At 39.6% G+C, this 25,365-nt stretch overlaps 1 protein-coding gene across 1 annotated transcript in view; it reads right to left on the reverse strand.

Moving 5' to 3' along the window:
• The window catches only part of SRBD1 (S1 RNA binding domain 1), a 247,442-nt gene that overhangs the window by 184,046 nt on the left and 38,031 nt on the right, over positions 1 to 25,365 (reverse strand). The window contains exons 7-11 of the mRNA XM_065401220.1: positions 24,262 to 24,428; positions 22,467 to 22,584; positions 21,884 to 22,022; positions 13,259 to 13,355; positions 7,600 to 7,735 (exon numbers count right to left, since the gene is read on the reverse strand). Coding sequence (XP_065257292.1) covers positions 7,600 to 7,735; positions 13,259 to 13,355; positions 21,884 to 22,022; positions 22,467 to 22,584; positions 24,262 to 24,428 — 657 coding nt within the window. The remainder of the gene's footprint in view (positions 1 to 7,599; positions 7,736 to 13,258; positions 13,356 to 21,883; positions 22,023 to 22,466; positions 22,585 to 24,261; positions 24,429 to 25,365) is intronic.

Consider the following 25,365-nt stretch of genomic DNA (forward strand, 5'->3'; position numbering starts at 1 on the left):
AACAGGAGACTACAGAAGAGACAGAGCTACATTTATGCTCCTGGTTTCCTTATTTGTACTGACAGCAACCAAATTAAAATCAGTCAGTTTGTAGCAGAATGTGTGACAAGAAAGGTAATCAGTTTAATTTGTAAAAGTTGAACTTTTCATTACTCACCCCTAGGAAATCTTAAAACATTTTGCACCCCATTTTCAAATTAATATTAATATACCAGCCTTTAAATCACTGCACAATCATCTATGCTCACAAGAGAAAGAATCTGTGCACAAACGCAGCACTTACACTAATGAACTAGCAGGTCTGGAAAGAAAAAAATCTATTTCAATACACATTCTGGGTTTTTTATGGGCATCTGTGACTAAGATGCAAATCTGGGATCACAATTCAAGGGTAATTACTGGAAATTTGTCACTATGAACCTAGGCTAAATGCCATTTAAGTCAATGGGAGCCTTTTCTATTTGGATCAAGCCCTATATTGGTGTCTTATAGACAATGCAATCTCAGAATAAGGGATTTAATAAATGTAAAGCATGTAATTTGCATGCAACTGCATAGAAGAGAACACTGGTTTTTATACTTCAGTTTTATTTCCTTTTTTTCCTCTAAGTTAAACTCCACCATCACATATTCCTTAAACATTAGATGTGTAGATTCTATTAAAAAAAGCTGTTAAAAGTTGACATTCCTGTATTGCTGCACATGTTGCTGTATATTACAGGCCATAAACACTGTCACAACAGAGCATTCTGTGTCAATCATGAACTTTAATTCAATCACTAGCTAACTCAGACATGTCACATATGTTAAATACAATGGTTTAAAATGACTCCAGGACATAGTACCAATTTATATTCCTCAGCTTTACTGTGTTTGTGACATACCAGGCCTGACATATCATTGAACAACAAAGCTAATAATAAAAATTGCATGTGAAATATTATAGCATCGGGTACCTTGACTGCCAAAGCAAACGTTTTCATGCAGAGATTAGAAAGACACATTTTTAACAAATCAAATGCTTTCATGTTTATTCCAATTTTATATATATATAAAAAGACAAAGTTAATGTCAAGCTAATGTGAAATCAAAATGATGTTCAGGACAAACAACATATCTGATATAGAATTATAGTGCCACCATTCACAACATTATTATTAAGGGTCAGTGTTTTAATTAAAACACTATTTACAAGGGCTTATAACTAGGCAGTAAAAATGCTCTTAGTTCTCTCTCACTAGCAAATGTTTTTACCAGCTTTAGAATTTAACACTCAATTTAGTCTGTTCTAAATGATGAGTGTCTACAGAAAAAATATAAATTGAAAAGGGCCTCAATTAAATATGGCAAGCAGTTAGTCAATTTCCCCATGTCATGCAATGCATGTACAGTATTCACTTTTGGCAGCAGATTCCACAAACAGCCACAATGAACATAAACTACCGTACATTTTTCTCCAGCCCTAAATCGTGTCTGTATTAACAGACTGGAATGGATCCAATGGATCCAATTAATCCATTATCATAGACTAATAATGAAAAAAATAACTTCTAAAAACAAAATAGGAGCAGGGATTTAATCCAGTGATACAAAGAGATACGTCAGACTCAGTTCTAGTTATTGAATACATAACATCTTGTGTATTATTTCACAGAACTTTCTGATTACATATTTATCAGAGAGCCTTAAAATAAGCAGCAGCAGTCTTGAATTAATATATTCCATTTATATCTTTCAGTAACTTTAAATATCTCTTGAATAGGGTGACCAGATAGCAACTGTGAAAAAACAGGATGGGGGTGAGAAGCAATAGGAGCCTATATAAGAAAAAGTCCCAAAAACCGGGACTGTCCCTATAAAAACAGGACATCTGGTCACCCTTCTTTTGAATCACACTTTTTAAATGGTATTGAAGCTATTATGCCTAAAACATGGTATTTTACATATCAGTCTCCCCCTCCCCTCCCACACACCCAATTATGTCTTCCTGCCACATGGTATAGAAAAGAAGAAAAAGAGACTAGTGCATAAGCACTGGTATGTTTACAGCAAGTCAGACAATGTCAAGATGTTGTGGTGGAGGTTCATTCTATTATTTATATTGTGGCAGTAACTAAAATATGCTAAGTGCTGTACATATATAAGTCCCATACCTGAACAGCTAGCATCTTAGAAGAAGGGCAGGATATGTTGACCTCTTTCCTCTTAGTGTATGTCTACACAGCAACTAGACACCCGCGGCTGGCCCATGCCGGGGAACTCAGGCTTGTGGTTGTTTCATTGCTGTGTAGACTTCCGAGTTCAAGCCCGGGCCCAGGACCGTGCGAGGTGGGCGAGTCCCAGAGCTCAGGCTCCAGCCCGAGTCCGGAAGTCTATACTGCAATGAAACAGTTCCGCATCTCAAACCCTGCGAGCCCGAGTCAACTGGCACAGACCAGCCATGGGTGTCTAGTTGTTGTGTAGACATACCCTTAGAGAAAAAAAGGTACATACACCTCTACCTCGATATAACGCTATCCTCGGGAGCCAAAAAATCTTACCGCGTTATAGGTGAAACCGCGTTATATTTAACTTGCTTTGATCCACCAGAGTGCGCAGCCCCCCCCCCCCCGAGCACTGCTTTACCGCGTTATATCCAAATTCGTGTTATATCGGATTGCGTTATATCGAGATAGCGGTGTAACTACTATCTTTAATGTACAGCAAAATCTTCCAGACAGGAGGCACCCTCAAGAAAGGTAAAGATATACATACAATGAAGCTGACATTGTGCAGTTATTTTTCAAGACCTATATTTTAATTTTTTTTTTTTTACACAGCAATCAGGAATTATCTTTTTTTCTCCATCCAGTTCAGTTCATATCCTTCCTTAGATGCAATTAAAGCTTTCACTAGTATAGTAAAAGCTTTTTTATCCACCATGTTGGGGCAATGGTGGAGGGGGGTGCCAGTAAGTGAAAATTCCAGTTAACTAAGAGGGAGGGAGTTTGGGTGTGGGGTTGGGGATTGGGGCACGGAAGGGGGTGCGGAGCACTGGCTCTGGGAGGGAGTTTGGGTGCGGGAGGGGGCTCGGGGCAGGGGGCTGGGGCGTGGGAGCGGGGTGCCAGTTCTGGGTGGCACTCACCTCGGGTGGCTCCCCGCAAGTGGCGACCTGTCCCTGCTGCTCTTAGGCAGAGGCGTGGCTAAGCGGCTCTGCGCGCTGCCTCCTCCCACAGGCGCTGCCCCCGCAGCTCCCATTGGCTGCAGTTCCCGGCCAATGGGAGCTGTGGAGCCAGCACTCAGGGCGGGGCAGGGGCAGCGCGCAGAGCTGCCTAGCCGCGCCTCCAACTAGGAGTAGCAGGGACAAGAGTTGCTGCTTGCTGGGAGCTACCTGAGGTGAGTGCCACCCGGATCTAGCGCCCCCTCCCATGCCCCAACCTCCAGCCCCGCACCCCCTCCCACACTCCAAACCCCTCATGGCCATTCCTCTGCCTAGGAGTAGCAGGGACATGTTGCCGCTTCCAGGGAGCCACGCAGAGCCAGGTAGGGAGCCTGCCAGGCCCGTGCCAACTGGACTATAAACCGGACTTTCAATGAAGATCAGAAATGCTGGTTTATAGAGCTTTCTGGCTGGTAAAGTACCAGATAACACAGCTTTTACTGTACCGTGTTACTCACACTACAAATCTAGAAGAAGAACAACTTACTCTGTACTTTTATATACATGATTTTATTAGATACATGATTCTGAATGGCAAACAGATACAAAGTGAATTTTTTGTCAAAGAAAAAACAACTTATTCTATTACATGACAAATAGCATGTGAATGTAATTCAAGACCTTGTAACCTATGTGAATGCAGGGCAGAATTAAGGCTGTTCATAGAACTTTAACTATGAGTATTGCCTAACTTGAGTGCTTAGCATTCTCGGTGTAATTTTTATGTAGAGAATCTTTTTTTTTTTTTTTTTTTTTTAATTTCACAGATTCTTCCTAAAGTTTCCAAGTTCTCCACATCATTTACAGACATGCTTCTTAAAAAACAATGGACTGAAAAAGAGGATTTCTTCGAATGAGTTTATCTATCCCCCTTCTCTCTTCAGGGCACATTTTATATGGCCTCCTTAATATGGAAGATCACAACATTCTTTACTGAAAGTCATAACAGGTATAGGAGAAAAGACATTATTTAAAGAGGAAGTGACTCTCACTGATTTGGAGGGAAGGAGAGTTCTAATCCAAAGCACCACAAGTGAAAGAGTGACCATATAGCTTTCAGGGTTGCAAGGATTGGGTAGGAAATAAATTCAAAGTGGGGAATGACCAAGATTTTCAGAAACCAAGGGCCAAGTTGAAAGAGAAATAAAATACTAGGTGAAAAAACAAAAAACAAAAGTTTTTTTTTCCCCTAGCAAGCAAGGTTAGAAAGAGAAAGGTGTTTTGAAATTAGGAAGAGAGTATGACAAGAGAGAAGTATTTTGTATTTTTTAAAACAGGAGATCTAGATTGTAAACTCCATAGGTCACAGACTGTTGCTTAATTATGTTTGTACAGTGCCTAGCACAATGGGACCTAATCCTAGCTGGGCTCTTAGGCACTACCACAATGCAAACAACACAGACTTTTCAAGAAGTATGACAGACAAAGATTCAGTAGTTAGAGCAGAGTTGGCGAGAAGGAAACAAAAGTACGGTCCAGTGAGGACATAAGCTAATGAAGAAACAAAGGAAGTTGGTCATGGATTCACTGTAGATGGGGACTGAAGAAAAGTTTATAGGCTAATCAAGAAAGAATAAGGCTCCTGGTTTTGCGAAAGCAATAGAGGCACATTCCTTTGTTGTTGTTTTGTTTTGTACTTGTTTAATCTTCAAAAGGGAGAGAGAAACAGAATCCTGGACAATTTCCCAAGAGATCCTTCTACTTTTCAAAAGGAACACAACATAAAATGTGCATTTAAAAAACCCTCAGATTACTGAAGCTGCAAGAATTCTTTAAAAGTTTAAATTTGCTTTTTCACCATTTATGATGTTCAATTTATTTTTCCCTCTTCACTCAGTTTGGACGATGAAAGTAAACTGGTCAGTCACCTTTAAAAAAAAATTAGGCAATTAAGTGTTCTGGTTCTCAGGTCCTAGCACAATTTTCACATTTATAACATTATAGGAGAATATTTTAAAAACCATTCACACAAATGTCAATTTCACTTTTTTTAAGTAAATTTGGAGCCTTCGTTTTTGTAGAGAAAAGCTTGCAAATGTGGCTCAAAAACCAGAAGGGAAATAAGAAACACTCAAATGTATTTAATTACCCGATTTTCAGGATTTTAACGGGGTTTTCAAGCCAATCTCATGATTTTGGGGGGCCTGACTCATGATTCTAACATAATACTGCTCTCAGAAAAAAGACTCCAGACACTGAGAAAGTAATAGTTAGCACCTATGCATTTTGAAATCATGTACTGTGCAAACAAAACACACTCTTTAGTGTGTTCTTTGTCCCCTCTATGCTGAGTCGCCAGAGGGCATCAGTTTCTAACCCTTCCCAGTTACAGGAACTGGTTCTTTAACTGATACTGTACATGCACTGATAATTTTAGCGTTCTACGAAACTGTGGTGAAGACTATACATCACTTGTGGCATTTAAAATAAGATTAAGACAAAGCAACAGAAAACGTGTTACGGAAATAATCCTGAAGTGGGGCTAGTCGAAAAAAGGTAACAGGGTTTTTCTTTCTCTAATTTGCATGATTTAAATGTGGTGAAACGTGGATAGATGTTGATTTATTCTCAATAACTCAGTGAGTCATGTTAGGACACATTGTGTGATCTTATATCTTTATTACGCATTCTAACAGCAATCTACTTCTGCTACCACTTCAGAAATGGAGAAACTCATCAGTTTGCAATGGTTGAAGTTTTCTTTTTTCAAATGAAAAACAATCTCCGATAGGGATCTACAAACTTGTCACACCACAGTATTTTATGATAAAATATGAATGATTTATAAGAAATAGTGTAAAAATGATAGTCTAGGCTTGAGTTAATTGAGCTCTTCAGACTTCATTAATGTAAACCTCTATAGACCAATTACTGTAAAAATATGATAAAATGCTATAAACATTGACACTTAAAAAGAGCATAGCAGGGACCTCTTACACATTTACACCAAGGGTTTGGATATTAAAACTATTAGTAATAATTTCATCCTTTCCCCAATACCCAGATTGCTAGAAATAATGTAATCTTTGTATTATTACAAGTGAACTAATTTCAAACCTCAGTACCTCTCTGGCAAGTGTTCAGCATAACAAATCCACTTTAAAACACTCAGGAGAATTCAAAACAAACGTCAAAATCAACTTTAGCAGGCAAAACCTCACATGGCTTTTTAAAATGGCAATGAAGACAGTGTCACAGAAATAAAGAAATGTTGTACAAGAGCAGAAGCAGAAACAGCCATCTACAAATCTAGACACTTCTTGTGGATTAATGAAGGTTCTTGGTTTAAATAATAGAACAGTGTCCAGAAGGTACACATTTTGCCTGTCACCCCATCAGGGCAGAATTCTCTACATTTACAATATTCAGAGCAATACCTGAAGTGTGCACCTCTGTTTCTGAGATTAAGCAATTTGGAGCAGCATATGTACTGATGGGGGTGTAAGACATTGCATATCAATGGAGAAAGCTCCCCTCCAGTGCAGAAATCACTTTCTTCCCATAATCCCTTTTGAAGACCTACAGCGCTATAGTTATCATTTAAGACTATCAGAAAGACCTCACAGATCAGAAGACTGATCACCTGCCAAACAAGAAAAATACTACCTATGTCTTCAGTATGTTATATGCTGAATGCGTCCCTTAACCTTCTTATCTGAAGCATTCAGCACAAGTGAAGTTGCTGAATACTTTTTTTAAGTACTATATTTGCAGGTCACCTTTAACTACAATTATCTAACCTTTTCTTGCTGCTTTGCACCAATTTCAACTGACAGGTTTAATGCCGAGTGGCTCAGAGCACTCTTTGCCCATGTGGATGGTCTCTGAGCCACTCAGTGTTAAAGCAAACAACAGAAGAAGACATAACCAAAGAACTACCAAGAAAAAAGTGCGTTTAATTCTATTTCACAGTTTTTTAAATCCAGCTAGGGCTCAGAGCATTGCTCTTAGTGAAAAACTAGTAAAGTAACCTATATTCTTATCCTTGTCAGGATAAACTACTTAACCTTCCCCCTTTTCCTCCAAATGCTTGGTACCTGCTTATTGCCTTGGAAAAACAGAGCATGTGCCCTATTATCCTTCAGCAAATGGATCTCATTGGTATTGAACACTCTACTACCGACTCTTTAAATACATTTGCTTTAATTAGACACTTTAATTAGACAAACACTCCTGAGTATTCAATTCCCACTTAATTTTTTAACATGTGTTTTAACCTTCCAAGTTACTTTTCCAAGAAACCAGAGTCTTTCGTTACCTCAGGTGACTGAACGGTGAAATCAGAAAATGGGTAAACTCAATTTTTAAAGGAAATACTTATGACACCTTTTTTTTCTAGATGTATACATGCTGTCAATTACCATTATAAAGAAAATCAATAGCATATTCATAATGTGTACCTGGTGATGCTGAATGTTCTTAATATTGCAAGAAAAATTCTGGTACAGTTGGAATTTGTTAACGTCTTTCTCATTTACATTTTTTGATGACACTTTTGCCAAGGCTGACTGGATACATATGTACCTTTGCTGACATCTAAATACAAAGAAGAGTAAGTTAATTGAGTGATATGACATGAAGCCTTTAATAGTGTAACTGGAGTTTGTGTTAAAACATAAAATCCTACTGAAATAAATATGAAGCTGCTACTATTGTTTTCAATTGCATTTTATGTCATAATCATCATAAGGGAATTGCATAATATGTCTTAGGGACGCGAATGAAATCTTAAGACAGTTAATAAATGGACAGCAAAAGAATTTCAAGCAGAGCTCAGAAAAGCTGAGCCTTACCCTTCTCAAGCGTGATCTAAGTGGGGAGCCCAAAGGCTCCTTTTACATTGCAGTTTGGGAGTTTTCACTAGCCAAGAGATGACAGTACTGTGGATGAGAAGCAAGTTTTAACTCTTATGAAACTGACTGGCCCCAAAGGTTTTTTAAGCCTGGAGACTAGCCGTTTTTGGAGGTTTGGGAAGGCCCATATAAGGTGCTGCGTGGAAGGAGAAAAACTGGTCTATGGTTGGGGCAGAGAGACTCTATCTGAAAGCCCAGATGGACACAGTCCTGCCAACCCCCTGGCTGTGTCCCCCACACCTGTCTGATGGAGTAACTATACCTTCTGTGGCTACTGGGTCCTAAAACCGGCCTGATGCCATGAGTGGGCCGCTGAGAATAACGACAGAAGGTGAGACAAAAACTGTGGCTCCAGACCAAAGAAACCAATAGGTGGACGGGGAGCATGACAGTCTAGAAAACTGCAGAAGGACTAGTTCAGTTTCTTGGAAAGTGAGGGAGAGAAAGAGCAACATTTATTCAGCTGCTTCTCTCACTCATCCTTACAATACTAAGTAACCTAGGTTAGTAACCTAGAATAACATTTTCAAAAGCACCTAGCACACTTGGGAACCTAAATCCCTTTTTCAAAAGTGGGCTTCTGTACATGGGGAAAACTGACCAGAACAGCTATTTTGGAATAGCTCCTCATAAGAACATAAGAACGGCTGTACTGGGTCAGACCAAAGGTCCATCTAGCCCAGTATCCTGTCTAGCGACAGTGGCCAATGCCAGGTGCCCCAGAGGGAGTGAACCTAACAGGTAAGGATCAAGTAATCTCTCTCCTGCCATCTATCGCCACCCTCTGACAAACAGAGTCTAGGGACACCATTCGTTACCCATCGTGGCTAATAGCCATTAATGGACTTAACCTCCATGAATTTATCTAGTTCTCTTTTAAACGCTATTATAGTCCTAGCCTTCACAACCTCCTCAGGTAAGGAGTTCCACAAGTTGACTGTGCGCTGTGTGAAGAAGAACTCCCTTTTATTTGTTTTAAACCTGCTGCCTATTAATTTCATTTGGTGACCCCTAGTTCTTGTATTATGGGAATAAGTAAATAACTTTTCCTTATCTACTTTCTCCACATCACTCATAATTTTATATACCTGTATCATATCCCCCCTTAGTCACCTCTTTTCCAAGCTGAAAAGTCCTAGCCTCTTTAATCTATTCTCATATGGGACCCTCTCCAAACCCCTAATCATTTTAGTTGCCCTTCTCTGAACCTTTTCTAGTGCCAGTATATCTTTTTTGAGATGAGGAGACCACATCTGTACGCAGTATTCAAGATGTGGGCGTACCATTGATTTATATAAGGGCAATAATATATTCTCCGTCTTATTCTCCATCCCCTTTTTAATGATTCCTAACATCCTGTCTGCTTTTTTGACCGCCTCTGCACACTGCGTGGACATTGTCAGAGAACTATCCACGATGATTCCAAGATTTTTTCCTGATTTGTTGTAGCTAAATTAGCCCCCATCATATTGTATGTATAGTTGGGGTTATTTTTTCCAATGTGCATTACTTTACATTTATCCACATTAAATTTCATTTGCCATTTTGTTGCCCAATCACTTAGTTTTGTGAGATCTTTTTGAAGTTCTTCACTGTCTGCTTTGGTCTTAACTATGTTGAGCAGTTTAGTATCATCTGCAAACTTTGCCACCTCACTGTTTACCCCTTTCTCCAGATCATTTATGAATAAGTTGAATAGGATTGGTCCTAGGACTGACCCTTGGGGAACACCACTAGTTACCCCTCTCCATTCTGAGAATTTACCATTTATTCCTACCCTTTGTTCCCTGTCTTTTAACCAGTTCTCAATCCATGAAAGAACCTTCCCTTTTATCCCATGACAATTTAATTTACGTAAGAGCCTTTGGTGAGGGACCTTGTCAAAGGCTTTCTGGAAATCTAAGTACACTATGTCCACTGGATCCCCCTTGTCCACATGTTTGTTGACCCCTTCAAAGAACTCTGATAGATTAGTAAGACACGATTTCCCTTTAGAGAAACCATGTTGACTTTTGCCCAACAATTTATGTTCTTCTATGTGTCTGACAATTTTATTCTTTACTATTGTTTCGACTAATTTGCCCGGTACTGACGTTAGACTTACCGGTCTGTAATTGCCGGGATCACCTCTAGAGCCCTTTTAAATATTGGCGTTACATTAGCTATCTTCCAGTCGTTGGGTACAGAAGCTGATTTAAAGGACAGGTTACAAACCCTAATTAATAGTTCTGCAATTTCACATTTGAGTTCTTTCAGAACTCTTGGGTGAATGCCATCTGGTCCCGGTGACTTGTTAATGTTAAGTTTATCAATTAATTCCAAAACCTCCTCTCGTGACACTTTAATCTGTGACAGTTCCTCAGATTTGTCACCTACAAAAGCTGGCTCAGGTTTGGGAATCTCCCTAACATCCTCAGCCGTGAAGACTGAAGCAAAGAATTCGTTTAGTTTCTCCGCAATGACTTTATCATCTTTAAGCGCTCCTTTTCTATCTCTATCCTTGAGGGGCCCCACTGGTTGTTTAGCAGGCTTCCTGCTTCTGATGTACTTAAAAAACATTTTGTTATTACCTTTTGAGTTTTTGGCTAGCCGTTCTTCAAACTCCTCTTTGGCTTTTCTTATTACATTTTTACACTTAATTTGGCAGTGTTTATGCTCCTTTCTATTTACCTCGCTAGGATTTGACTTCCACTTTTTGTGAACACAGAATACCTGAAGAGAGTGTTTACACCAAGGAGTTATACCCAGTAGCTAAATTACACTGGAGTAGCTATTCTGGAATGGCTATGCCAGATAATTTCCCCCAAGTAGGCAAGCCGTTAGGCACTTGAGACCCTAAGTCTCACTGAAAGTCAATTAGATGCTTTTGAAAATGTTACCCTTAGTCTTTAATGATTTCTATCCAAACTCCAGTTTTAAAATATTTTAAAAACCAGTTTATGAAAGTTATAACTGTCCCTGATTGGTGCAACCATGCCAAATTAAACCGTTTTTTTTAAATATTTTTTTAAATGTCATTCCAATTTACTATGCAAAAAAGGATCCTGTTAACATTGTGTGTTAAATTATAACTCCTCTTTTCAACATAGACCATTCCCTTAAACAAGTATTTGTTTTAAACCAGTCCTAAATCAATTATTCATTCTAACCTCACCACACATAATGTTATTATAAAGTTCAAATACAAAAGGTAAAAGCTTTCAAATATGTTTATTTCTCCTGTCATCTCATACAAATAGAGTTCAGGAGGTTGCAGAACCCTGCAAAGATATAATGCGTTTAGCAAATGCCTACATTTCATTTTGTATGCAGTACTGTTATAGCCAGGTTGGTCCCAGTATATTAGAGAGGAGATGGTCTAATAAAAGATATTACCTCACCCACCTTGTCTCTCTAAATTTCACTTTAACATTTAACCAAACTCAATATCCACTTGCTTCTTTGCATACCCTACTATGACTTTATTATAGTAGATGGAATATGTGCTAGACAGCTAAATTTTAGGATACCCTTTAAAAAAAAGAAAATGTTCCATGGCAACCATTCTTAATTTGTAGTTTAGACTGATACAATAGAACAGCGTTTCTCAAAATATGAGTGTGTAGGACATCAGTGTTCCATTAAGCATTTTCTGGTTATCTGCAGAATTAATTATTTTGAGAACAAAGCAGTAAAAGAACAGGGGTGGCTAGCCCACAAAAGCATCTCTCTCACGCAAAGCAGTCCTCAAAATGAAGGCAGCAGCACAGAAGTAAGGGTGGCATAGTATGGTATTGCCACCTTCACCTCTCTACTGCTGCTGACGGGGCACTGCCTTCAGAGCTCGGTGCCTGGCCAGCACCTGCTGCTCTCCGGCCACCCAACCCTGAAGGCAGCACAGAATTAAGGATGGCAATATTGTGACCCCCTACAATAACTTTGTGAACCTTCCCACCCCCTTTTGGGTTGGGACCCCCAGTTTGAGAAATGCTGGTCTTCCCAGTGAAATCTGTAGAGTATAGGGTAAAAGTACACAAAAGATCAGATTTCACCCGGGAGACCAGATTTCACGGTCCGAGACATGTTTTTCACGGCGATGAATTTGGTATGGCCCCATCTATAATATCAGCCAATCAGATCCTACCCAATTCATAATGCTGTATACTGCTAAAAAAATTACTTTTTCTGGATAAATTGCTTCATATAGATAACAGTTGCACTACATCTGTTTTCTATTCCAACCAGAATGCAACAGAATAATAACAACACAGCAAGAGCAACTGTCACTCTACTGCATCAATATTCATCAGATAAAGCAATTAAATCTAAGACAGTATTTGGTATAACAAAAATAAATTCATTCTATTCAAATGTAGTCAAAGATCAATGTCTCCTGCTTTGAAAATAAATCTCTCTGCTTTGCTTTGGCATTTATATTAAAGCAGGAGACTATTATTTTCACACTGTTTTAATTATACTGATTCTATGCTTTAAGAATTAAACCACAGAAAATTAGCCATTAACCTTTAAAGGCTGCATCCAGCCCTGGCCTAAGTGGGTGCAAGTGAAGTAAAAGGGTTACATTAGGTCTCAGGTTGGCCCTGAGGGTCTAATCTGTATGCGCACAATTTACTGGTAAGCACTTGAAAAACTGCAGTGTGAGGAAGCCGCAAGGGATGGAAAAATTTCCTTCCAATTTTCAATCCCCCTAAAACTCTGAGGAGAACAATTAATAATAATAAAATAATAATAATAATATATGGAGATATACCTATCTCATAGAACTGGAAGGGACCTTGAAAGGTCATTGAGTCCAGCCCCCTGCCTTCACTAGCAGGACCAAGTACTGATTTTGCCCCAGATCCCTAAGTGGCCCCTTCAAGGATTGAACTCACAACCCTGGGTTTAGCAGGCCAATGCTCAAACCACTGAGCTATCCCTCCTCCTCGCAGGACTATTGTGAATGAAGCTGCTGAGAGACATTCTAAATCCAGGCTTTGAGGGATTAAATATCCTGTCCTGATCACAACAGATTTCTCCTATTCTGGTCCTGAATAAATTTGCCAGGCACAGAACTAAGGACTGTGTGTATGCAGAGAGAGGGATAGCCAATAATACTTCTTTCCTAGCATTTGTGTGGGGCAAGTTCTCTGCCAAACACAAAAAGACAGAATTTGGCCATATAACCTGCAAAATAAGTGAATGACTATGAAACTTTGAAACTTACAGTATCCTAATGAAATCCAGTGTATCCTTATCTTTAGCAAACATGTCAGCAAGGATGTGTTGCACTCCAGCCTCTACTTCCTGAATGGTTGTAAGTCCTTAAATGAAAACATACTGCTAATTATTATAAAGAATCTAAAAACCAGAACATAACTAAGTAATCACATCAGTAATAAAACATATCCCTAAATACATACAAGCGGAAAGGAAATAAATCCAAGCTACTGGAATAATCTGGAGTGTTGCCATAAAGAAACCAAATTGATGGAATTAGCAAATATCATCTGGCCATTCCTTCCAAAACATCTCAAATTAATATTAGATTCTAAAAGTACAGCTTATTAATTATGTTACTGTAAATCAAAGCAATGGTAATTGAGAGATGGATATCAAACATCTATACCTTATTCTAAAAGTACTTGCTTGGGTTTCACATTTATTATACATTAGAAATAATAAAAATAATAAAGTTAGATATTTGGACACAGATTAAGAGAGTTCACGCAAGATAAGTAAGCAAAATAGAGAATCACACGCTCCCACTACCTACCGAGTATGTCACTTTTTAAAAGCTTACATTGTTGCAATCCTGAGTACATTTCCATAAAATGCTATAAACTTCAGTATTACAGGGGGAGCACATTGTGATCCCTGTATTGAGGCTGCCTGATCTTCCAGATGCTTTTTTGTTCTGTTTTTAATGATTTCAACCATTTTGCTCAGTACAGATGTAACTCTTAGAGGGTCTGTTATTCCAAGGATTACTCCTATAGCCCTTTTTTTTTAAAGTATAGGTACAAAAATGTTTGCTATATTCCAGTTGTGTGGAACACGAGCTGTTTTTAAATGAGAGATTGCAATATATTTCTTAGTAGCTCAGCCATTTCATTCAGCTTCTTCAGAACTCTTAGACCAGGGGTTCTCAAACTGGGGGTCGGGACCCCTCAGGGAGTTACGAGGTTATTACATGGGGGATCGCGAGCTGTCAACCTCCACCCCAAATCCCGCTTTGCCTCCATCATTTATAATGGTGTTAAATATATAAAAAAACGTTTTTAATTTATAAGGGGGGTCACACTCAGAGGCTTGCTATGTGAAAGGGGTCACCAGTAAAAAAGTTTGAGAGCCACAGTCTTAGACGTACCTTATGACCTGGTGACTAATTTGCTTTGTAAATTATCAGTTTACTCCTAAGAGCTCTTTTTCTGACACCTCAGACTCAGAGTACCTCCTCTTTGTTACCAGAAAGGAGCACGTCCAGGTTAGAAATCCCCTCGACATTCTCAGAGGTGAAGAGTGATGTAAAGAAATAATTTCACATCTCAGCAATGTCTTTATCTTCCTTAACTGCTCCTTTTAATCCCTGATAATCCAGCAGACCCACCAATTGTTTTGCAGGTTTCCTGCTTCTGATATACTTCATGAATTCTAGACTCACCTGTTAAACCAATTGTGTCCCTCACAACACTGCAAGGCTTCATATCCCACTGAGAGCAATCAAACTCATATCTTCAATACTGCACACTCAAGTTTAACACCATTTAGCTGCACTACTTCTCAAAACATGCATCCGACAAAGTGGGTATTCACCCACGAAAGCTCATGCTCCAATACGTCTGTTAGTCTATAAGGTGCCACAGGACTCTTTGCTGCTTTTACTTCTCAAAAGAATCTGCCAAATCTATGTGCTTAAGTCTGCTGATTGTAAAACAGACTATTTACATATACATAAAGAACTGTTCCAGAGAGTTACACCCTCCACAAAGGTAACAGCCTAATCGTGCAACCAAGTTATTATAGTTAATCCTTTACTTCAAATGCTAAAAGTCTGTGCTGCAGTGCTGAAATTTTAGGATTCAAATTCTGCTGCTGGTGCATGGGATGAGGCACCACAGTTACGCATTATAGAATTTGTTCTTGCCTTTTTTTCTTTTTAAAATAGAAAGTTACGCAGAAAAAAGCTTCAAAGAATGTTAAGGTCAAGCACTCCAAATTTGGAAATACCAGAACTAAGGCTGCCAAAGCAATCTTAATTCTACGCACTTGTGCATATGCACTATGGCCTAGTCTTTCATAATATGATTGAATGCTACTTTTTCCTATAGAATCCCTGCCTCAGGTGCTTAGCGAATGAGAACTGAAAGGCACATGAAGACTGAGGCATAATTTGTCTTCTGGTTAAAGGAGGTCCACATGAGCAGAGGAACTCTGTTTTATCCCTGGCTCTGCCAAATTTTCTATATGATACTGGTCAAGTTTACTAAACCAAAATTTTGTCCAGTCCAGACATAATTGTATGTCCTTCATTTTTTGAATGCCCAACTTGACATGAGGTCTCATTTTAAGAAGTGATGGGCACTTGCAGTCCTGAAGACAGTAGAAGCTGTGAGTGCTCAGCATCTCTGACAGTAAGGCAGTGTGGCCTGGAGGAACCAGAAGATTCCACCTTCTAATCCTGGCTCTCCAGGGACAACGTGTAGCCTTGTGAAAATCTGTTTCAGGGCTGGTCTACACTACCGAGGGGCTGGGGGAGGAAATAATGTAGCTGAAGTCAACGTACTTAGATCTACTTACCGCAGTGAAGACAGTGTCAACAGGAGATGCTCTCCCGTCTATACTAGACACAATAAATCGACCCCCGCTGGATCGATCGCTGCCCGTCGATCCAGCCAGTAGTGTAGACAAGCCCTAAGTTTCTTCACATGTAAAATAGGTATTCAATCTCTTAACATCTGTACAGGGCTCTGAACATACAGAAAGCTATAAAAATGCTTCATACTATGAAAAACCTAGGTTTCTCAAATTGGGCAAGTTGGAATAACTGGGCCTATAAATTTACCATAATTGTAAGCTCAGCTGTGAAAAGTGAGAAAAATACATAAAATAAATAACTAGAACAATCAAAGTCAACAGGAAAAGGTGCAAAAGGAAGACAAAGACCAAATTAGTCCAAACGAAAGGGCCTACTGATATAATTCAAGGACTGTGCTAAGATCATGCCTGGTAAACAAGAACAGAGAGAGACTGGAAATCAACCAATCAAAATTGGTGTTTCAGAAATTAGGCCTAATTGGTGGACAAAGTAATGAGAGGATGGGTTGTTCCATACATCACTGCTTTTTGGGATACATAATAAAAGACAGACAACAAGGGAGCAGGCTACTGTGATGCTAGCTGACTGAAAAAGTGGAAGGAGCCTGCTTCACCATCGTGGTTGCCACCCCCACTGTCTTCCGGGACTCTGTACCTTCTTCATCCTGATCCAAAGGCATATTCTGGCCAGACTGGACCAGAGGGAGGAAACCAGATGACACTGCCACCTCCATTGGCTTCTGCTAAATCCCAACCACCACCTGAGAAGGGAAACCTCTCATCCCACACCTCCAAATCTGTTAATTTCCTTCCCTACCTTATTTCTTCTCCTTCCCATCCATAAGAACATAAGAATGGACATACTGGATCAGACCTATGGTCCATCTAGCCCAGTATCTTGTCTTCCAACAGCGGCCAATGCCACATGCTTCAAAGGCAATGAACAGAACAGGGCAATCATCAAGTGATCCATCCCGTGATCCAGTCCAAGCATCTGTAGTCAGAGGCTTTCAGACACCAGAGCATGGGGTTGCATCCCTGACCATCTTGGCTACAATAGTCATTGATGGACCTATCCTCCATAAACTTACCTAATTCTTTTTGAACCCAGTTATAGTTTTGGCCTTCACAACATCCCCTGGCAATGAGTTCCATAGGCTGACTGTGCATTGTGTGAAGAAATACTTCCTTCTGTTTGTTTTAAACCTGCTGCCTATTAATTTCATTGGGTAACTCCTGGTTCTTGTGTTATGTGAAGGAGTAAATAACACTTCCTTATTCTCTTTCTCCACACCATTCATGATTTGATAGACCTCCATCATTTCCCCCCTTAGTCGCCTCTTTTCCAAGCTGAATAGTCCCCATCTCTTTAATCTTTCCTCATACATTAAGCTGTTCCATATCCTTAATCATTTTTGTTGCCCTTCCCTGTACGAACTCCACCAGTGCCGGTCCCAAGTCCGGATCAAATAGGAGGAGGGTTGGTCGATGGGGCAGTTTCCTGTCACATAAAAAAAAAAAAGGTCTAGCTACAGAGACTACTCACATAAACCAAAAATCAAGGCCTGAGGAGGCTGGAAAGCGTTCAGATGTGCATGACAGTGGATGATCAAATCCATCAGGAAGTCACCCACTCGATGGTCCAAATTCTGAAGGCCAAAAAGAGTACATCCATAGCTACGTGGAATGTACGAACTCTAAATAGTGCAGGAAAATTAGCACAGGTAATCAAAGAGATGGATCAATATAAAATTGACATCCTAGGACTTTGTGAAGCTAGAGGAAAAGATCAAGGTATGATAACATCTGGAGAAAAAACAATGTTATATTCAGGTGGAACCAAACATGAGAGAGATGTAGGAATCATCATGAATAGCGCTGCAAAGAAATCACATATGAATTGGCAACCAATATCAGATAAGCTACTGGCAGCTAGAGTCCACTCTCGGCACATTAAGTGCACCATAGTCTAGGCATGTGCTCCAACAAACAATGCAGATGAAGAGGACAAACAGAGATTATATACAGAATTGAACGATGTAATGAAAGAAATACCAGACCACAATCTTGTCCTGGTTATGGGAGATTTTAATGTTCAGATCAGAAATGAAAGAGGAGGTTGGGAAATAGTCATCAGCCCACATACAACTGGAGCAACGACAGACAATGGCATAAGACTTCTCGAATTTTGTGCCAAAAACAATCTTAGCATCTGCAATTCCTTCTTCCAACATAAAAATAAACACAAAAAACCATGGATTTCACCAGATGGCCGTATACAAAATGAGATCGACTATATATGTGTTAGTCACAGGTGGAAAACATCAGTGTTAGACACAAGAGTATTCAGAGGAGCAGATATAGGGAGCGATCACTATTTGCTGAAAGCAAACATCAAATTGAAGTTTAAAGCGGTTAAAAAGGAAGAATATGTGCTGAGAATGGAAAAAGAACGCTTACCAAATACTGCCCTTGAATGGAAGCCAGAAAATGCAAGAAGAGAGGAAGACCGCGAATAACATGGAAACAAAGAGTTCTGAACAACATCAAGCACCTCCAAATGAAATGGGAAGATTTGGCGAGAAGGGCAGTTTACAGGCAAAGATGACAAATGTGGGTAGCCCAATGTGCAGCAAAGCACAGGATCGACTAAGGTCTAAGGTTCCCTGTACCTTTTCCATTTCTAATATATCTTTTTTGAGATGGGGTGACCAGAACTGGATGCAGTATTCAAGGTGTGGGTGTACCATGGATTTATATAGTCGCATTATGGTATTTCTTGTTTTATTATCTATCCCTTTCCTAATTGTTCCTAATATTCTGTTAGTTAATATTCTGTTATTCTGTTCAGCGAACTATCCATGAGGACTCCAAGATCTCTTTCTTGAATGGTAACAACTAATTTAGACCCCATCATTTTGCATGTATAGCTGGGATTATGTTTTCCAATGGGCAACACTGAATTTCATTTGCCATTTTGTTATCCAGTCACCTAGTTTCGGGAGATCCCTTTCTAATTCTTTGTAATCTGCTTTGGACATCTTGAGTAATTTTGTAACATCTGCAAATTTTGCCACCTCACTCTTTAACCCTTTTTCCAGATCATTTATTATTATGTACTGGTCCCAGTACAGATACCAGAGGGACACTGCTATTTACCTCTCTCCATTCTGAAAACTGACCATTTATTTCTAACCTTTGTTTCCTGTCTTTTAACTAGTTACTGATCCACGAGAGGTCCTTCCCTCTTCTCCCTTGACTGCTTAGTTTGTTTAGGAGCCTTCAAGGAAAGATTTTGTCAAAGGCTTTCTGAAAGCCCAAGTACACTAGATCCATTGGATCACCCTTGTCCGCAGGTTTGTTGACTCACTCAAAGAATTCTAGTAGATTGGTGAGTCATGACTTCCCTTTACAAGAGCTGTGTTGACTCTTCCCCAACATATCATACACTTTTGCCCTCTCCTTCTCCTTTGCCTTCTAATAGCAGTCTGACTTGGCTGGCCAAGACTGTTTATTTTGCAACACTGCTGTAAGCCTGTGACCAGAAAGGCAGCTAAATGCAATGTCCTAAACAGCCTGATGCTAATACAAGTTTACCAGGTTGCAGAGTGACTGAAAAGACCTGTGTGCGGTGCCTTTGTTTTTCAGCAGTGAGGTTGCAAGTGAAAGTCAACACCAAGACAGTAGCTGCATTTTTTTTATCTTTGCTGTTCTCTTCTTTTCCCTTGTGTATGTGTTTGTCTTGTTTTCTAGAAAACAGAACTGGACTTTAGCAACACCACCAACGATAGCTCCAGCCCATCTCAACTAACTTCTCTCTTCTCCAAAAGCACAGTTATTACCATTGAGAAGACAATCAAACAAGGGCGGGTGGGCATGGGGGAGTTCCTTTAAAGACTCTCTACAGCTAAAGCAAAAGGGAATAAGAGATACTGTTCAAATAAAAGCCTTACTTAATACATTAAATTTTAAATGGTTTAATCATTTTTCCTTCTTTTTCTGTATCTTTAATAAAAGGTTAAAAGAATTCTTAATGGTGTGTTTACCATGGTAATAAGCATGCTGAGGTTTCTGTATACAAAACCCCAAATCTTGTTTAAAACTGTTTAATGTTGGACAGTTTCAGTGTCATGTTAACACACCTTTGACTCTTTGGGTTCTTTTATTCTATCTAAATTAACAGAACAAGCAGCAAGTTATTGAGCAAATCAAAATAGTGGTAAACTTTGCCCTTAATCTCTGTGTATCAGTTTCCCATTTGTAAAAAGATGCAAGTCTTTCCTATTAAACATTCATTCGTGTTTGTGAGGTGCTCAGACACTACAGTGACTGGCACCACAGAAAAGCATGTGAGGAAATGAATAATTCCGTATCCAGTGCAGAATTTGGATGGGGTGCAGTAAATGAAGGATACATCTGCACATTGGATGGTGAGGATAAGAGAAAGATTGAAGAGCTACCCATTGAGTGAGCACCACCTAGCCAGTGCACTGCTGGAGGAAGGGGTCCTGTGTTAAAAACTGTGATCATGTAATTAACAATTATATTATAATGCATATGCACAAAGGAGCAGAATGAAGACTGCAGACAGCCTAAATTCTGGCATTTCATAATTTTTGAATGCTTGACTTTGCAACCTAAACAACATATTTTTAATTCAGAGTTTGTTCTTTTTTGATACATAACATATTAGTAGGAACATTCTAAAAATTCCAACTGAGAAATTAAAAGCCATAAGCCAGAGTCCCATGGGACCTTTTCTGCATGACTAGGAGCTCACTCCTGTGAGATCAAACAAAATTTATTCTCCTCTCATACTGCATGCAGGCTGTCAACCTGGCTTTCACCCCTGATACCTGATTCCTATCTGTATGTCGTTTGTAAAGTGCCTCATGGTCTTTAGGATGAAAGGCATAATATAAATGCAAGCTCTGATTCTCTATTTCTAGCAGAATATTGAAAAGGGTTTATTCATTCCAAATATTAAAAATGACAATGATACATGCTACTCCAATAACTGACAGTCCCTTTTGAATGCAAGCATTGGTACTCCTGATAATTCATCTCAACTTTCATTACAAATACTTCCCTTTGGCTCTGGCACTCTCCCAGCACAATCAATTATCTAGCAGTATAGCACACAGCAATGCTTGCAACATATTGCTTTATGAAATATTGCAGCACTCTAAAATGTGATACTTAATCAATCATAAATTTTGCCAATTGATTCACAATGCTAAATTTGGACAAATTTAACTTTACCATTTTAGTTAATCTTTATATTTTGATTACTGTTTATAATGTGAGATGAGTAAGAGTCAGTATCAACAAGCAGTTTCAGCATATGCATTGTAAAAAAAGGTGACGTGGAAAAGAAGAGCTTTACTAGCCTAACACTATGGAACAGTCTCCAACAATCCTGGTGGTTTATTGTCAGAAATTGCCCCCTACAAATAATCGCATTTTCAAAGACAGAATCAGTTCTGCAGAATTTAAATGTGATACAAGTAGTAGTTAGAGCACCCATTCCGATACCAGACTGCCTTCTCTCCAGCACCATCAACACCCACCCAGCACTTAAAGGGCTCCCACTCACTCCCAACCACCAAATACAGACATTTTTAGGATGTGCCTTGGTGGATGAAATTTGCCTCAGTGCAGGATGCCTGCACAAGTCCCTTTATAACACTGAACTATAAGTCTCGTGTCAAGGGTGTAAGTGGGGATGGAACCTTAGACAGGCCCTCTGTGCTGTAGTGAAATTCACCCTATATTTCCTCATGACACAGTCCGTGTAGCAGGTTCTCATTTCTCCAGCTTTCCTTCTCAGATTTTCCAGAATTTTTTTTAGACAATAGATGACTGTGATTTTCAACTTGGCTTTTTCTACTGCATCTATCGCTGAAGTCTCTAAGCAATGTAAGATATTCTCATATTAAATTTCAATAGTATATGGACAACTAATAAATAAAGCTGTTTTTTATTCAAGGTATGTTCTAATTCCCATTACCGCATACAAGAACTGAGTACTTACCTTTGACATTAGGCTTAATGTAAGAAAACAGACTGAGTTCTACTGGGTTTTCAATGAGAGATATGGCAGCAGGTTCTAATCCCAGTTGTTTGGCCCTTTGGGCTTTGGTGCCTTTACTTCCAGTTTTATATGGTGCAGACTGTGGGGGGGGAAAGTAGTTGTAAAATGTATTGTTATTTAAAAAGGCAGAGATCAACATTTCTGCCATATCTAAGCTAGGCAACATACCAGAACATTGGCAAATTTGTGTCAAATTCACCAAATTGTTTCAGTCAAAAATACCCCACCAAAATCAAAACATTTTGTCTTGGCATCTTCTAAATGAAAGGTTTCAATTTTTAGATTAAAAATGACTTTATTTCAAAATGTGCTTCAGCTTATTTACAAAATATAAAAAAGCTCAAAAAACTCAACAAAATGTTTTGTTCAATCCTAAACTATTTTTTCCCCATTTTCCAGAATGGCCAGTGAACCAAAAATCAGTTATTCTCACAGCACTAGTCACAGCTACCATTTTTCATTACATCTTCTTTAATTGTACAAGATAAAATGTTACAAACATATTTAAAAAAGAGACACTAACCACATGGTCCAATTCATCCAAAGTTTTGCAGTTTAATAAGGCTGTTAATAGACCTCCCGATAGCTTTCCTTCTTTCTTTATCTTCTGTATTGTTGCATGTGTCTTCTTTGCAACAGTACTACAATACATGGGTTTTATGTTAATAAATAATCACATTTCAAATCAGATTAAAAAGATTATCACTAAATGTGGTCCAACCCACTGGGTCTCATGACAGCATGTTGTTGTGGCAGTGTGTTTGGCCTCAGAAGCCATGGAAGACTACACCATATATCAGCCTCAAGGAACCCACTCTGACAAATGCTGTAGAAATCCTAATAATTTCTCTCCCATTTTAATATTTGTTCAACAATCAACAAAGCTTGCAATAGTTGGGAGGGAGGGAATCTAGAAATCAAGCAAAGGGTGTCAAGCTAAGTGTTTTATGCTTTGATGTTCCTTGTAACACTGCCACCCTGTGATCCAAGTGCAGCAACTCTGACACTTCATCTAAATAAGAATTTATATTAAGTACCTATGAGCTAAATCCAGGGTGATGAGCACCTGGAACTCTTGCTCAAGTCAACGGGAGCTGCAGATGCTCAGCACCACTCAGGATCTGTCTCTATAGTAGCAGAGAGTATTAGGGACGTCATAGGGTCCAGCAGCCACTAGTAAGTGAAATCATTACAAAACACTTGAGTTGGTCTGTCAGTGGAGGACAGTGGCACACAATCCTGCGTGCCCCCCCAAAACTCCGTTTCCTGTCCCAGGCATTATCCCCTATCTGGGGGGATCCCCTACTCCAACAATGGCCAGGACTGGAAGGGGGAGATCTCAGCACATAGAACCTTTACATCTGTTCCCTGCCCACCTAGAGCACATCAAACATATTTTAAAGACACACTAACGACTGCATCAAGGAGGAACTGTGGCAGCCTTGATTGCCTCTGCGGTGGAGTCTGAACTAACGGAGAGCTGTGGGCTGCTTCAGCGGCAGCTTGCTCTGCTTGGCCAAATAAGTGCTTCCCACTCCCCAACTATATTATTTGGAAAGGGTTGTTGTGTCTCCAAAGGCCCAGAGAGACTGTGTGCCTGTGCACTGGGGGAAGAAGGGGAATGATTCCCTGTCCTCCTTACCTACTTATAAGTATAGCAGCTTGCTCCTTGCACTCACTTGCTCTGTCTCCGCTAAGTGTGTGCATGGGTTACTGGCTCCTGGCCTGGTTCCCTCATCACAGTAATATTTTGGGGCTGCCTTCCATGCCCACTACGAACGCCAAGGTACCACGTGCTACTCACCTTACCCTACACTAGAAGCTGCTGGACCGACTCTTGCTGCTATCAAAAAGGAGCCCTGGGCTTCTTTTCCAGATGTTCAGATATCAATGCAAGGGGTGAAGCTTATTTCTGATTCAGGGCTACATAATTCAGGGGCCTCTAAATCACAAAACATATTTGAAATAACTCCTCACTGAGCAATTAGTAACCCTAACTCTCTTTCTTCTTCTTAAAGAAAGTGAAAGACAGGGGAGCATCAAGTATATGCTTTGAGTATTTTGGCTTTAAGATATTTGTGTTCTTTTTTTTAAATGGGAACATTCTAGTCGGGATTTTCCCCCCTTGCATTACTGATGCATACTTACCACCTTCACAACATATTCTACTGGGAATTATACTATTGCTCTTTTAGACACCATACACAGAGTTCCAAATTGTAACCAAGCACACAAGGAACACAGACCTGGCAGCAGGTCATCGTTTAACTCCTTTCCTTCACACACACACACATTCACTCCCCCACTAGATTACTTACCGTAGTTCTTCCAGCGTTTGCTGTACTTCTCGCAAGGCGTCAGCTTCCAGATTATTGACAAGCTCTTTTCGATACCGGGCAATGAATGGAATTGTGTTTTCATCACGGAAAAGGCAAATTATGTTTGCACACACCCATGGTTCAATATTTGTTCTTTCTGACAGGACCTGCCACAAGAAAATATAAGTAACTATTTTTAAAGCTGGTAAATTGGCTTTGTGTCTTCACTTCAGTTTCATATCCAGCCAGTATAGAGTACTGTTTTGTGCACAATACTGCCCTCTGCTGGATGGAATGCCAGGCTTGCCAAAGCATGTGTCATAAACTATAATACTGCTACAGGTACCTTGAACTTGAATTTGTACTTATTAAGAAAAAAGAATGAGTTCTGGCATATGATGACCATGAAATAAAGTGGCCACTGTGGCGGGGACATGAACATGAAGCTCTGGGTGGCCACAATCCTGTTATACGAGGTTAGTGGTGACCAGAAAGTCATTATTAAAGACTGCTCCATGTGTGATGTGACTTTGATAATCTCAGGCTCTAACACACAAGGGTCAATATCGCAAAAACCACCATCATATTATAGGCACCTTTGCTATCAGTCTTAGTAGAAACCAAGGGCTGAACGTACCCTGGAATATCCTCAGCCATGTGGGTGGTTAAGGTACACTGATACAGTGGTATGGGGAAGATTATACTTCCTCTGTCAGTGCTACAGCTCCTCTGTGGATAAACAGAAGACTTCAGTCTCCAGGGCCTTTCACAAGCACTAAAACTGAACTGAGGGGAGAATGCCATCAATCCTAACCAAAATATGCAATTTTCATAATTAGGCCAATTTTCTAGCAGAATAATCACTTCAAAAACCCCACCCAATTATTAAAAATAGCTGCAGTAGGTTGTTTTTTGGGGGGGGAGGAGAATGGCATTGCAGAACCCTATATTTAAAAAAAAAATGCAGACTTTTGTCCACTGGGAACCAAGATGATGCCATCAAGCTCATTTTACTGAAGTCTCAGGCCTGGTCTACACTAACCCCCAAATTCGAACTAAGGTACGCAACTTCAGCTACGTGAATAACGTAGCTGAAGTCGACAT

The sequence above is a fragment of the Emys orbicularis genome, chromosome 3 (genome assembly GCF_028017835.1).
Source record: "Emys orbicularis isolate rEmyOrb1 chromosome 3, rEmyOrb1.hap1, whole genome shotgun sequence".
In the NCBI taxonomy this organism is placed as follows: domain Eukaryota; kingdom Metazoa; phylum Chordata; order Testudines; family Emydidae; genus Emys; species Emys orbicularis.